General features: G+C 33.5%; 1 protein-coding gene and 1 long non-coding RNA gene across 2 annotated transcripts; both read right to left on the reverse strand.

Moving 5' to 3' along the window:
- Positions 1-604: 604 nt before the first annotated feature.
- Positions 605-13,055, reverse strand: LOC124890398. The gene is made up of 2 exons (XR_007049147.1): positions 12,607-13,055; positions 605-909 (listed from the first exon to the last, which is right to left on the reverse strand). It is a non-coding gene; the product is annotated as an uncharacterized LOC124890398 (long non-coding RNA).
- Positions 13,056-13,409: 354 nt separating this feature from the next.
- LOC107858706 (pentatricopeptide repeat-containing protein At2g33680) lies at positions 13,410-15,887 on the reverse strand. The gene has a single exon (XM_016703468.2). The coding sequence runs from the start codon at positions 15,728-15,730 to the stop codon at positions 13,565-13,567; it is 2,166 nt and encodes a 721-aa protein (XP_016558954.1). The 5' UTR covers positions 15,731-15,887; the 3' UTR covers positions 13,410-13,564.
- Positions 15,888-16,141: the final 254 nt, after the last annotated feature.

Genomic DNA, 16,141 nt, shown 5'->3' on the forward strand with positions numbered 1-16,141 from the left:
ATATTATCCCCTCTCATGAACACTATCTGTACTGAAGGAATAATGAGAAATTATAATGCATATCTAATTCTATCTCAACTGGACAACTCATAAGGATGAGGACATAACTTTCAACTTAAGGGACTTAACACACTAGGGAGCTCCTCACAAGCCCCTTTGTGTGACTTCTGAAGTTTCTGCTACCAAATCTGAGAGCATTACCTGGGAGAAATTAGAACTGGCTAATTATGTTACCTCAAGAATAATACATAGATAAGGAATTTTTAGGTAACATATGAATAGACAGAAGATCCTGAGAAAACAAATTTCCTGCACGATCTAGAGTAGGAAAGAAAGAAAACTTTTCTTAAATGCCTCATAGCCTCTCGAAGAGAAGTACAGACGCCTCTGTACCATCATTTCAAAAGACTCTACTAGACATGGCTTCACAGACACCCTAGGACACTTGAACCTTGTGCTTTGATACCAAGTTTGTAAAGCCCCAAAAATCTTTCCCGAGATGTCACACAGTGCTTTGGACCACAAGTGATCCCAAGCTAACCCTTTTACTAGCATAACTCATAAGCAACTGAATGATATGCATAAAACAACTGAGTTTACTGTGTGGAAATAGAATAATGGTTGAACCTGGACATAAAAACAATATCAATACAACTTTTACATTCTAATAAAGTCTGAAAGAGGGACTAAAAATACATAACTGACTCTAACTGACATCTGTAGAGCTTCTACTATACTGACTATAGATAGCTAGGATGTGACCCCAACTATCAATAATCAATACATGAGAGTAAGGAAGTAAAGTACATAAATAACATCTAACTAAAGTCCCTTAAGTAGGAGGACTCATCATCCGCTGGCTGAAATCTGCAAACTGTCTGAATATGGTATGCGTGTTGCAACTCGTACCTACATTATGAGACAATGTAGCACATAGACATATATATGGATCGGTAATTTGAGGATGTACTGAGTATATGGATGTGAATGCATAAGTAAAACATAATATCAGTCATCATAATTTGTAAAATGATGCATGCTAAATGTAAATGACTCACATAAGATGGAATATCTGAAATACTAAAATATATAACAATAGGAAGCAAAACATACTTTATAAATCTTGTGATCCATAACATTTAGTTCTAAAAATTATACTTGTATTCTCCCTTTAAATCATTCTGACTAAGTGTAGAAGGACTCACTACTGAATCTGAAATCTAAAAGCTGAAATTTGTAGCTATTATCTTTTATGTAAGGTATAATCTGAGTAAAACTTGTGAGCCTTTACACTTAGATTTCTAAAAGCTTTTCTGGTCTTCTTTTACTATTAAGGAGAATACTGTATCTCTTATCTGAAAGGAAATACTTTAAAACTATTCTGAAAACTATTACTTTTATTAGTAGGGAGGTTCTCTTAAGCAACATAAACCATGTGAGCTAACATAGAGTCCAACATTTTGCCCTCCTAAGAAAGAAACCTCACGTTGAAGAGAGGTGTCATACTCTTGTCAGGGAGTATGTGATCGATCACAAGCTAAATCTGTCATCCATATAAATGGGAATAATCTGAATCTGTACCTACGTTGGCTACGTAGTTCTGTGGAAGTAGGATGCGCTAAACCTACACTTCCCTCTCGGTGCTAAATACTACTCTCTTTTTATTTGCTACGCTCATTCTGTTAGAAATCCATTTTAAAACTAGCATAAGGGTTTATCTAAAACGAATTATGCAATCATCTGAGTAGATCTTTAAAGAAAGCTATATTGAGTTCTATAATCTGTAATAATCTGTAAAGTGGATTTCATAGCTAATATGATGATTGAAAGATCAAAGTTTTACTAAAAATCTATGAAATAATCTGATAATAGGAAGTTTAAAGCAACATTTTTTTTCAAAATCTCAACATATAATCTTGGGACTTAAAACCCACATAGCAAAGTCATGTCAAAATATCATAGTAATCATGCTTGATAATAATGTCAATGATAATTCATCTCAAATCTGGAAATTTCTGAATTAAGCATGAAAATATGAACATAAACATGTAATTCAACTTTTAAATCATGGGAAATCTCATAATCTTGCAAATAATGATAATGGGTATAAACCCTAACTTGAAAATCATGGGAAATCAAATAAATTGCAGTAAATTTGTAATAAAAAAAAAGTTTTGGGCACAAGGATGAAAGATTTATACTTTTTCAAACCCCACATACCTTGTTGGATGAACTAGATGCTAGAACTTGAATCTTGGATCCCTATTGATGCTTTGGAGATGAATTATTGGAGTTCTTGACTTGGCGATTCCAAATCTTGAGTTTCCTTGAAAGGTTAATGGAGGAATTTGAGTTTCTTAGGGAGAAAGCTTGATGATCTAGGGTTTTGTTTGAGAGAAATTTGATGAAAATTGAACGTAAGGTGCTTTGGAGGGGTTTAATTCAATGTTTAAGACAGACTAGGGGCTGGGAGGATGACCAAAATACCCTCATTAAACCCCCAAACAAAACTAAAAAATTCAACATTTTGCAAAATGGGTGGCCACCGCGACACGCTACTATTGCGATGGCTCACTGGAAATCGACAAACGGGAACTAGGCAGACTCCGCAATACGGAGCCATCACGGTGCCCCTTTGGAATGCCATTTTGGCACATGGCACAATGCGCCATTATCACGTAGGTCCACTGGAAATTGACAATCGTCATTTAAATCTTCTCCGCGACGCGCTAGTGACCGAAATGACGGTGTTTTACGACTAGAACTTAAAATAGCCATAACTCCTTCACCGAGTGTCAGATTTAGGTAAATTTGGTATCGATGGAAATCTTATTCAATTTTCCACACAATAAAAAGTCAAAATCTTGAAAATACCGCATAAAATAAATAGTATTCATTTTTGAAGAAATATTTTGACATTCTGGGGATGATTTTAAGCTAGGAAAAGTATGGGGTATTATAATATCTCTATTTTGGGAACATTCATCCTCGAATGTGGCTAATTAGACTGAAATTACTGAGGAATCATAGGTTATAAGCTATCATGCACAATTGAAATAAACTATGTGACTGAATCTCAACGTAGTGGGCTACTAAACTGATCTGTGAGTGTATGAACTTTCATGAAAATAGCTATATGGCTTAGATCGAAGCGATAGAGTAAACTTAGGGATAACAATTTCTTTAGGCTAGATCTGATTTTGTCAGAAAAGAATGAGAGATTTATGACATGTAAACTTCATGAAACTCGGGGCATCACATTATCTTGGGATCACTTGTGGTTCCAAGCATCGTGTGACGACTTGGGGGTAGTCTCGGATCGTTACAAGAATTTTTCTCAACCATTTATCACGAATAACGTTCAAGAGACAAATTCAGATTTTTGACTTTATGAGCTTTGAATTTTAGAACTGTAACTTCAAGTTCTAATAACTTTATTTTAAAATTCATATATAAGAACATTGAATGAATTTATTAAAAATACACTAATTGAGAAATTGATACACAAATTTGGAATTCTACCTCTATCCTCGATCAATTTCTTGAAAAGGATAATTCATCACCTTGAGGTTTTTTAACTTTGCTACTTATGCTTCTGCTTTTTTGTGTCTAGCACTGTTATTCCGTTTGCTATTTCTAATATTCTATCTATAACCACATGTCAACACTTCTTTGATACTATGAAATCTTTACCAACACGTCCTGACGGTCACAGTGAGGTATGGTTGTCTACATAAAGTTGTTGGAAGTCATAGGTTAACACATTGTTGCTGCAACATTTCTTAAGTGTTTCTCTCACAAAAAGCTAAGGTTTTAATCTGATGCTGAATCACCGATGGAAAAGTAGAGACTATGATTAAGAGTAAAAAAAATACTAGAATTCTATTGAATTGGCTAAACTTCTCATAGTCCTTATTTACAATAATTGTACTCCTTGAATAGAATTTTGTTAAGAAAAAAATAGGATAGTGGCCCACTAACTTCTACTATCACTCAACTAGATAATAAATTCAAAAATTCTACTACTTTCATTCAACAAACTACTTACTTGATAAAATTTGATTAACTAAAATGCTAACAACTGAAATATAAAAATAATAAAACACAACATTGATTACAAGTATCGTAGCGAGTAAAAATTAATCATATATTGCATTCAATAATTATTTTTCAAGCTTTTGCCTCTTTTAGCATGTATCAACTGAAAATTCATTACAAGCTGAAAAAATTAACAACACCAACATTGTCATATATATGAAAGGATTTTAAAAGAAGATTGTTCAACTTTTTATCACGATAATCTCAAGTGACTACATACAAAAAATATTCAAGGAGGAGAAGTTTTGTTCAACTTTTATCATAGTAGAGACAACATAAGTAACACTGTATTTAGTGGACATTTTCTTACTAATATTTTTTCGATGCAGCACGACTATTGTAATTAATATAAAGGCTATGATAGGAGTTCTTGAGTTCATTGCATATCCATCAAGGATGTTGGTCTTAAAAATCTTTAAAGCACCCTGCGATAGCGAGCTTTTAAATAAAAATATCTTTTATCCTAAAGTATGATTTTACCCTCATTTTGATTTCAAAATTCATTGTATCTATCCCAAATTAATCAATCAATTCTGATTAAAAAATTTAGATTAATTAATCATATCAGTTATGAATTTCACACCTATATTTATTTCGTGCGACACAAATGCGGCACTCGACATGAAAATTTTTTGCAACTTAAAATAGTACTATAGCAGACCTTAATTCTTTTAATATTATTCTTACTTCATTGTTAAGTTGCAATTTAAATAGAATTATTAATAAAGTTCTTATATCAGAATAGTATCCTATCAAAGAATATGCTTATGGTTATTAGTAAATTTATCTGCTATGATTTTCACCCTCACACTCTTTGTTCTAATTCTATTTGAAAGCACAACGTTCCCTTAAAAGAATACTTAAAAAGAACTAAAATATCCATATCATTACTTTGAGTGTTAAAGACACCAAATACTATGATCAAATAATTATCTGATAGAAATATGTAAAAGGAAAAACAGATAAAAAAAAAATCTTCAAGAAGATGTTCTGTAAAGATACATGAAACATATGCAAACTCTTATTCTATAATTAACAAATTAAAGAAACATAAAAATATCTAAGGTGAAATCCTTACTAATCATTAACTATAACATTATCATTTGATTGAGCTTCTGCAACCTCTATTCTTGATGTGTTCTTGGTTCGTTTTGTACAAGAGGACAAACTAGGCAACTAATGTGGACGTTTGATGCACTATTGAAACAAAACTTAGGAATAATTGTATATCTAATCGATTCATTCTCTAAATTGTATATCGTGAAAGTTGATCTGGTCACAATTAATATTTCACCTTTATTTTATACGCATAATGTTGGAGAAAAATAGAAGTAAACGAACTCTCCTCAAGACCAACAGGATATTTAATGGTATACATTTATGTCTAAGATATTTTAACCTCATAATCTTTTATAACCAACTTATTTGCATGAATTTTTTGGTAATTCGAGAACACAAAAAGGATCACCTTCCAACACTCCCGCCAATGAAAGATTACTTTTTTATATCGGAGTATCTTCATCTTTTCTAATTTTTTATTAGTCAAATAGAAAAAATAATGTAGCTGTCATCGCATGTATTAAGATTATCAGCAATAGCAAGCCAATAAAATTTTTCATTCACAAACTTATCTCTGAAATTCTGAACAGCCCCTAAATTGGGCAACTATTAATACATTTTCAAAACTCACTATTTAAACTATATAGGTGAATCTCGACTTGATCTAAACTTGTAGTATTTAAAATATACACTACGTTATAATTATCATGAAATTCATCATATTAAAATTAATTATGTGCAAATCCAGCCTCACTGATATAGGTCTAGGAATAAAAAATTTCTTGAACTTTCTAATTAATGAATTTCATGTAACATGTTAGTGGATGCAATAGCAAGATAAATCAACACATTTATTGAGTCACTAATCAAACATGTGTGCAGGCATTATTCAAAGGATAATCCAAGTTATATCCCTCATAACAAAGTTATTGAATAAGGTACTAACAGAATAATTCGTAAGAAAGTATTGATATACATTACTAGATAAGTAGTTGTGTTTGACAAACACAAGAATATGGTGTGTGTTATCTTTATTATCAGTATTTACACAATGAAGATTCTTGATAAATTCAAGACTAGAAATTAAAGTAAGTTAATATTTTGATACATAATTAAATCTCAAGAGGGGTATCAGTATTTGACAAACACAAAAATATGGTGTGCATTATCTTTATTATCAGCACTTACACAATGACGATTATAGATAAATTCAAGACTAGAAATCAAAGTAAGTTAAGATAGTGATACATAACTAAATCTCAAGAGGGGTATCACTCAAAGCCTTAAAAGAATTTCTCTGATAATTTTTTATGACAGAACAGGAATTTTCAATATTGAATTTGCTGATAGAATTTGAGCATGGATAATGAATTTACTTTATTTTAAGTGCTGATGAAAAATTTGAACTTCCTCAAATTTTATTTTGACAGTATAAAGTTGAGCACTTTAAGGCAACTTCAGCTATGGAGGCAACAATATTACCACAGTTGAATTTAAAGGATGACAGTAATAATTTGGGCCTTCTGGTCCTGAATTCTTGTTTGATGTCTGTACAACTAAATATTTTACAAATTAGACAATTTATCCATATGTTAGTGTTGTTTTTAAATTCAAGGCTATATTTGAATCCATATTTCAAAGCTATATATCAAAATCATGTGAAAATATAAATAAATTAGCTAATTTATAAAATATATACCAGCAAAGACATCAAACAAGAAATCATGATTAAAAGATCCAAATAATATTGCTCCCCTTTAAATTAAATTTTGGTAAAATTGTTGCCTCCATAACAGAATTTACATCAAAAATTCAACTTTGTGTTGTCAAAATTTAATGTGAGGAAGCTCAAGTCTTCCATAAACAGCTAAAACAAAGTAAATTCACTGCTCATTCTCAAATTCCATCAATAGATTCAATCTTGAAATATCTACTTTGCCATCAAAACTTGTCACTGAAATAAGGCTTTCGGTGGAATCTCTCTTAAAATTTAGATAGGTATAGAAACCTTGACTTACTTTGATATCTAGCCTTGAATTTATCAAGAATCATCTTTACGTAACTATTGATAATACATATTACACACCATAGTCTTGTGTTTGCCCAAGACATGACTTATTTGATTATGAATATCAATAATTTTTAAAAAATCTTCTGCTAGTTCCTTATCCAATAACTTTGTTATAGAGAAATATTGCTTGGATTATCCTTGAATGATGTCCATACACATGTTTGAATTGTAGGTTCAATTAATGAATTGATTTATCTTGAAAATGAATCTACTAACATGATTATACGAATTACATCAAAAGGAAGTCTAAGAAATTACCTAATCCTAGATCTACATTAGTGAAGCTTGATTTGCACATAATTGATTTTGAATTTGATGAATTCCACTATAATTATAAAATAGTGTGCATTTCAATACTAGAAATTCAAATCAAGTTGAGATCCACTTATATAGTTAAACAATGATTCTTGAAAAAGGTGTTGATGGTAAGAGGCAATTAAGTATTTCAGGTAAGTTTGTGAATGAAAAGCTTTATTGACCTGCTATTGTTAATGGTCTTAATACATATGAGGGCTCGTACAAAAAAAAAAATTAATTGGGCTAATGAAAAAAAGGAAAAATAGAGATGTTCTACTATGAAAAAGGTAGTCTTTCACTGGTGCGATTGTTGAAAATATTCTTTTTGCATTTTTTATTTGTCAAAAAGTCATACAAATGTGTGGATTATAAAACATATAGGGTTAAAACTTCATAGACAAAAATATATAATCATCAAATATCCTATTGATCTTGAGGTTGGTTCATTTACTTCTGCTATTTCTCCAACACAATGCATGTCAAATAAATTAAAGGTGAAATATTGATTATAGCTAGATCAACTTTTATAATACACAACCCAGAAGATGAATTGATCAGATATACAGCAGTTCCTAAGTTTCATTTTAATATTGCATCAAACATCTACATTAAAACTCAATTTGTTCTATTTTACAAAATAAATCAAGAACACATCAAGAATAAAAGTTGCAGAAACTCAATCAAATGCTAATATTATAACTAATGACCTGTAAAAACTACGGCTTAAATACTTTTAAGTTTCTTTAGTTTGTTAATTATAGAATAAGACTATTCATATGTTACATGCATCTTTACATTATATCAGTTCGGAGATCTTCTTTATCTTTTTTGTTTTTGCAATTTTTCATGAGACAACTATTTGATTATAGTGCTTGGTGTCTTCAACACCCTAAGTGAATAACATTGATAGTTTATCTATGTTTTAGCATTATTTTAAGAGGACATTACACCTCTAGATTGAATTTGAATAAAAAATGTAAAGGACATGAAAATTATAGGTGATAAATGTGCTAATAACATTAGGTATATCTGTTGGTAGGATTGTTGTTTGATACAAGGCTTTCATGAATAATTTACTTCAAATTGAAACTTAATAAGGAAATATGAATAATGTTAATAGAGTTAAGGTCTAATATAATACTATCCTAAGTTGGTCGACTCTTTATATATGGTGATGTACCAGTGTTAACATAACATATGTGTAGATGTAGAATTTGTGTATGGTTATGATTTAATCAATTTGAATACTTAGACCAAAATTGATCCAGAATTCAAGACAAATAATATGATTTTTGGAATCAAACTAAAAGCTAGGGTGAATTCATAATTTAGGCCTATGCTTTTTATTAATAAAAGATATTTATTTTAAAAAGTCTACCACTAGAAGTTTCTTTAAGGATATTTAAAGATCAACATCACTACTAAACGTGCAATGAACTTAAGAAGCCAATCATGACCTTTATATTATTTACAATTGTCATGTTGCTCCAAAAAAGTAGTAAGGAGATGTATTTGTACTTAGTTACAGATCCTTTAGCAATGTAGCCACTAATGAATCTACGATAATAGTTAGCAAATCCAAGAAAATATCTAAACTTAGTCACCTTCATGGATGCCTCCTATTCTTAAATAGCCCGCACCTTGTCCTCGTTCAGACGTAATCACACCTGGCTAATGACATGACCCAAGGAGGGTACCTCATGTTGGGAAAACGCACATTTCTCTCATTTAATGTAAAGCTCATTCTCTCACAAAACCTGAAAACCCTTTTTTCAAGTGCTCAATATTCTCCTCCAAGCCCTTTTTGTAGAAAACTATGTCCTCTAGGTACACTACCATGAACTGGTCTAAATAGGGATGAAAAACCTTGCTCACTAGTGTGAAAGAGGTAGTGGGTGCATTGGTTAAGCCGAAGGGCACCACCAATCACTCGTAGGCTCCATATTTTATTATAGATGTTGTCTTTGATTCATTCCCTTTTGTTATACATACTTTGTAGTAACCCTTTTCAAGATCCATCTTGGTAAAGTATTTAGCACATCTAAGTCTATCAAATAGGCGATCAATAAGCAGTATAAGGCGTTTGTTCTTCATTCTTACTTTGTTGAGTTCCCTATAGTCTATGTATAGTCCCATCCTTCTTTTTTTGAAATAAGACTTGCGTTGTATAGGGGATTTTGATGGCTGAATTTGACCATCTTTGCACAACTCTTTCACTTGTTTTCTTAGTTCATCCAACTTAGGTAGAGCCATATAAAATGTTCCTAGCTTCGATCGTACCTCGAGCATAACATCATTATTCTCTGGTGGCATTTCTTATTGGGCATTATTGTCTTTACCCAATCTTGCAATAGTGACTATAACATCGACCCCCCCTTCTTAAGGCCCTTCATAAGCTGCACGACCGATAATTTTACTTGTCCTTCCATTTTTGAAAGCTTAAACATGGGTGACATATAAGATCGTTCTCACTGCATAACCAAGAGTTGTAGGGGGTATGAATAGATCATAGTATGACTTCTTTGGAAGAAATCCTATTTAAGAATTATGTCAAAGATATCTATAGAAGTGACGGTGAAGTTGGTTTTGCCTTGTCACTTGCTCAATATGATGCATACTCATTTAGAAACTTTGTACACTAGAGTTAGTGGTACATTGACTGTATTGAGGTGACCATTGCTTGGATTTGAACTCAACCACAACTATGTTGTTGTTGCCTTGGTCATGATCTTGGCTTCCGCACCTAAGTCGATCATAGCCCGAGCAGATAGATCATCGATGGTGATGTCCACACATTGGATGTTGTATTCTTTCGGCCTTTATAAATGCTTTGAGATATTGTCACATAGCCCACTCGAGCCTAATTGTATAGTTCCCCACCTTGTTTTTGGTGTTGTGCATCTTTTTATTTTCGTTTAAGTAATATGACACCAAAGGTCTTTATTTTGGGTCACCTTGCATAGCCATGCAGCACACCGCATATGTGGCTGGCATTTTTCTTCATTATATGTACCTTTCTCTTGGTATAGTTTTGACATCCAAACATCTTGCCATCACCATTGATGTCGTGATTCTTGGGGTACGGTTGTTTCTCCTTGTTTTTGCCATGATCTTCTCCATCTTTGTTATGACTTCTTCTTGTTTCCTTGTCTGTACCTTTGTTATATTTGTCATGCTTAAAGTTTGTCAAAGATTCAGTATGATGGCTTCATTAGTAGTATTAATATGTCGACTTTCTACTCTGCCTTGGCCTAATTTTGTAGCCCAACTATGAAGTGGAACAACATATCTCATCTATAAGGGTAAGAATTTTAAGTGTGAGAGCGGTGCACTCCTTTACGTATGATTGTATGTTGTCAGTCTATTTCAACTTTGAAAACTTGCGCTTCACCTCATAAGGCATTATTGGGTAAGAAAGTCATTCTGAACTCACTCAAAATTATTCCCATATATAGATGGTGCAAAGCTCTTTCTCCATCTCAGGTTCCTTTTGTTTTCACCATAGCATGGCCATCTCCAAGCTTTTTTCTCATCACTCTTAACCTTGTTGAACTTTAAATAATTCTCCAAATCACAGAAATTTCTCTACCTCTTGTGCATCATGAGCGCCTTTGAACATGGGTGGCTTTACAGCCTCAACCATGGCCTCTCTCTCTTTGTTGTATATCGCGAACCCTCCAGCTTCAATTGGCCAATTGAGTGCCTCTATGTTGGCCTTCATGGTCTCAATAGTGCTTAATGCTTCCATGAGCTCTCACTCCAAGGTAGTGATAGTTTCTCGCATCTCTAATTCTGAATTTTTGTGCCTCCCTCCAATTCTTTTCAGATGTTTTCATTCTCCTTAAAGAGTCTTGAGTTGGTTGTCGATCTTGTTTAGAAATTGTTTAGAAATCTCCACAGTCTTCCTCGTTGTATCAACCCTTATGATCCACTTTAATCCCAACGTGACGTCTTGGGACACCTCCTCTTTTTTGTCCTTACTCGCTTAGCGGTCGAATGTGAGTAAGATGTTAGCGCTTCACTTGGTGTAGGGTCAAACAATAGTTTCTTACTCTTCATATGATTATTTCTCCCTTTTTGGTGCTTCTCCACAGTATTCTGTTTAACATTGGTGGTGCTAGCAGCATTAATGTCTCCCCTTTTTTTCATTTTCCTAGTATTAATATTTGCTTTGATACCACGTTGTCACGGACATAGACCCCTACTAAGTATCTCTTTGATACTTGAAAACTTGCTTACGAATTTTTCACGATCTTACAAACTCCAGTAAGACTTTTTGACACTAAATCGCTAAGAGAATGCTAATTTCAAGAAAGATACAAGAGAATTTCTGAAGGAAGCTTTTATATTACTCAAGAATTGAAAGACTTTTGCTTGATGGTTTTACAAATGAATATCCCTCTATTTATGCTGTCAAGAATTGGAAGACTTTTGCTTGATGGTTTTATAAATGAATATCTCTCTATTTATGCTATTTACCTAATGACTAAAATGCAAATAATAATTATCCTACAAGTCGCTCATGTTTATAAAATAGTCCTCTCTCTAGAGTTTTCTACAATGCTACAAAATTTCAAGAACTTTTCATGCAAATCTAAGGAATTCTAGAATTTTTCATGGAAAATTTTCATATTTTTCTAGAGTATACCATTAAGGGACTAGCTTTCTTTCCATGTAAGCTTTCCACATAAGCATCTTTATGCCATGTGGCACCTACATGACATGAATGTAGTGGGTCATCACAATTGGCTTTTAATAGAAGTGATAAAGTAGTTACAAAAGCTATATATTTAAACATAGCAAATCAACTTAGGACTATAAACTGAGTAATGAATGTTGGGTTTAACAGATCTCATAATTTTTCATGGTGATCACCTAATTGTCACTAGTTATGTATAAAGTTTTCTGCACTTAAGTGAATTAAAAATTTTATGTAACAAAATTTAGAGTCCTTGAGAAGCAAGCAATCATATCAAGAATATTATGAATATACTGTTGGGACTAATTTTAGAGATAAATCTTTTCCCAAAATCAATTAATGCCGATTTATCAAAAATATAATGCTAGATGCGGAAGCATACCTGAGTTTATAAGCGCCATAGCGATTCTTCATTTGGTGGTTATCGATCTTCCAAATTAAGACATGAGCCGCCACTCTCATTTTAACAATGGCTATCATAAACAAAACCTACTTTTTGATTTGGGACAATAACTTTATTTTTATAAAAAAGTAGGTTTAAGTAATTCTAATTTAGTCCATAATTAATTTAAAAATTACATCCGGATATTTATACATAAGACCCCATACTTAATGAGGGATTCCTTTAGGCCCATTAAGTTTAAACCTTAATATAACTTTAATTTTTGTCAGTCGTTTACTGATATACAGCAGTCAACATACAATTTTTCTCCATATATGCAGGTCCATAAAAGTTCTAACATATCCAAATTAATACAAAGTAGTTGTAAAAGTTTTGAAATCTTACCCATTCAAAAAGAACAATTATATAAGCCGTCTAATATACTTGGAGAAGTAGAAAGTCAGCTTGATATTCAGAGAAAAGCGAGAGAGCAAGATGAATTTTGAATGAGGAAAAAAAAAAAATAAGACTTGTAAGCAAAGTCTATAAGATAAATAGTCATGATATTTACAAAAAAAAAAAAAAAAAAATTAAACCTCATTTATACAAAGAAATGAAGCCTAAATAGAATTCTAGCCTTCTTTAATTACTGATTATCCAAGGTTTTAGTCATTGAATATGGAGTCTTTTTATGGTACTCATTCCAAGTCGCATAAATAAGTAATCTATGCAGAGAAGTTGACAAAAGTTTCTCAATGCATCACTTTTTTTCCATAAAGACTTTTGACTACCAATAACATGTGTTTAATAAAAACCAAAATCTCCAATTTCATAGAACAACTACTGTATTAGGCAGTATTTCAAGATATAATATTAGGTTTGGATTAAACAGAACATTTCTAACAAATGGTTGAAAAAAAAAAAGACAATAATTTCCATAAAAGCATATGGAATCATTCTATAACTCCTCCAACTCTAAGCAAGGATCAAAATGTGGTTTGTATCCCTCATCTTTCATTAGCTTACTTAACTTCCATAACTCTTTGCGTACATGTATGATTTGTGGATGCAACTGATCTCCAACAACAAATACATGAAACTGACTCTTCAGCTCAATCCAGCTACATCCAGGCTCTTTGCTTACTCCACGGAGATTCATCAATCTTCTCACGCGTTCAACATCCTCCAATCTTCCCAGAGCTGAATAAATACTAGAGAGTAGCACATACGCTGAGGACTCTTGTGAACCCAATTCTATTAACTTCTCTCCAGCGTATGCACCTAATTCATAGTTTCTATAGTTCCTGCAAGCACTTAGCAAGATACGCCACAAACACAGACCATGGTCAACTTGACTTGCTGCTGATACGATAAATTCCTTTGCTTCGTAGAGTTTTCCAGCACGACCAAACATATCTACCATACACGCAAAATGCTCTAGCCTAGGTTCTATCCCAAACTCATTAGACATCATCTTGAAAATACTCCACCCTCTCTCAACCAAACCTATGTGGCTACAAGCGGAGAGAATATTTACAAAAGTAACATAATCTGGTTTTGTTCCCTCAAGAAGCATTTCCTCGAAAAGTTCAAGGGCATCAGTGCCGCAGCCATTCTGAGAAAGACCTGACATCATTGAGTTCCATGACACTAAGTCCCTAGCAGGCATCCGTCTAAAGACTAGATTACCGTCATGGAGGCTTCCAGATTTTGCATACATAGTTGACAGAGCACTTCCAATTGGAACTTCAAGACGAAACCCATGCTTCACTATATGAGCATGAATCTGCTTCCCCTGTTCCAAAGCAGCAAGGCTAGAACAAGCTTTTAACACGCTCGCCATTGTCAACTCATTGGGTATAACACCCTCCTTCAACATTCTACAATACATACCCATAGCATTTTCGTTATCCCCATTCTTTACATATCCTGCTATCATGGAAGTCCATAAGACTATATCGGGTTCTTTCAAATAATCAAAACCACTTCTGGCATCACTTATATTACCACATTTAGCATACATGTCTACTAAGGCAGTCAGAATATACATTTGAGGCTCAAATCCTAACTTCAATAGATATCCATGCACCTGTTTTCCTTCTCTAAGTGCATCAAAATCACTACACGCATTAAGCACCCCAACCAGAGTGTACTCACTCGGATTCATCCCACTGTAATGCATCTCAGAGAACAACTTCAACGCCTTCTCGCAATCCCCATTCTGCGCGTAACCTGTAATTAACGCAGACCAGGTTATCGAATTCTTTTCAGAGGAGAGCTCAAACGCCGAACATGCATCATCCAAACTCCCACACTTCGCATACATAGTAACAGTAGCATTAGCAACAGAAACAGTCCACAAATATCCATTCTTCAACGAAAGACAATGAATTTGCTTTCCTACATTAATAAACTCGGGCAATGCAATCGCACTAAGAACACTAGTGAAGACAAACTCATTCGCATCATCCCCTCGCTCCCATAACATCACCCTAAACACCCCCACTGCCTCCTTGACCAGCCTCTGCCACGCATACCCAGATATCATCGTAGTCCAAGAAACAGAATTTCTCTCAGGCATTTCATCAAACATCTTGCGCGCCTCCACAATATGATTCCTCCCAGCTTTACAATACACATTCAACAAAGAACTCCCGACAAATACATCAGATAGATAACCGAGTTTGAAAGCAAGACAATGTTCTTGCTTCCCAGTAAACCCGGCATCCCCTAAAGACGAAACAGCAGAAAAAATCCCAGCAAAGGTGTGCGGATTTGGGAGCGCATTTTCCTGTCTCATTTGCTTGAACAATTTGAGCACGGAAATGGAAGAATCTCGACGACCCGATTGAGAATACCCATTGATGAGACAGTTCCATGAGACAACATCTTTGTTCTGTATTTCTTGAAATGCTAAATGAGCGTCGGACAAGCGGTGGCATTTGGCGTACAAGTTGACAATGCTGTTGGATAGGTAAATGCAAGAAGAGGAAGAACCGATTTTAATAAGATGAGCGTGAAGAGATTGGCCTTTCGGAAGGTTAGTGGATTGAGTGTAATGGAGTATTTTGGTGAAAAGGGAGGAAGAGGATTCAATTGCCACAGATATTGGGCCATAACTCATGTCATAAGTGAACTTTCACTCATTCGCTTCTCGGCGGCGCCGCTATTTAAATTAGGCTGTTTTCTTTAGAGGGAAAGTTCAAATTTTTGTGTACTTTGATTTTACATTACTTTGTGATTTCGACCATCCTAATAGTACCATGAAGATGAGATATTTTACAATAACATAATATATTTCCATGTACTGAAGTATGGAAGGGGTAAAGAGGAGTGGCGGATTCAGAAATTTTACCAAGGTCACAAGTAAAAGTATGAATTAATCGAAGAAGGTTCGATATTTACTATATATACATAAAAAATAATGTTAATCATATATATAAAGTATAATTTTTCGTCAAAAAGGATTCGAATAAACACCCTACCATACATGTAGTTCCACCCCTGATAAAGAGTATGCAGTCTGTACCACTAC

The sequence above is a fragment of the Capsicum annuum genome, unplaced genomic scaffold, assembly GCF_002878395.1.
Source record: "Capsicum annuum cultivar UCD-10X-F1 unplaced genomic scaffold, UCD10Xv1.1 ctg1714, whole genome shotgun sequence".
Classification (NCBI taxonomy): Eukaryota; Viridiplantae; Streptophyta; class Magnoliopsida; order Solanales; family Solanaceae; genus Capsicum; species Capsicum annuum.

Excerpts from the sequence above, each read along its gene's own strand:
- LOC107858706 (XM_016703468.2), bottom strand. The coding sequence starts at position 15,730 with ATGAGTTATGGCCCAATATCTGTGGCAATTGAATCCTCTTCCTCCCTT.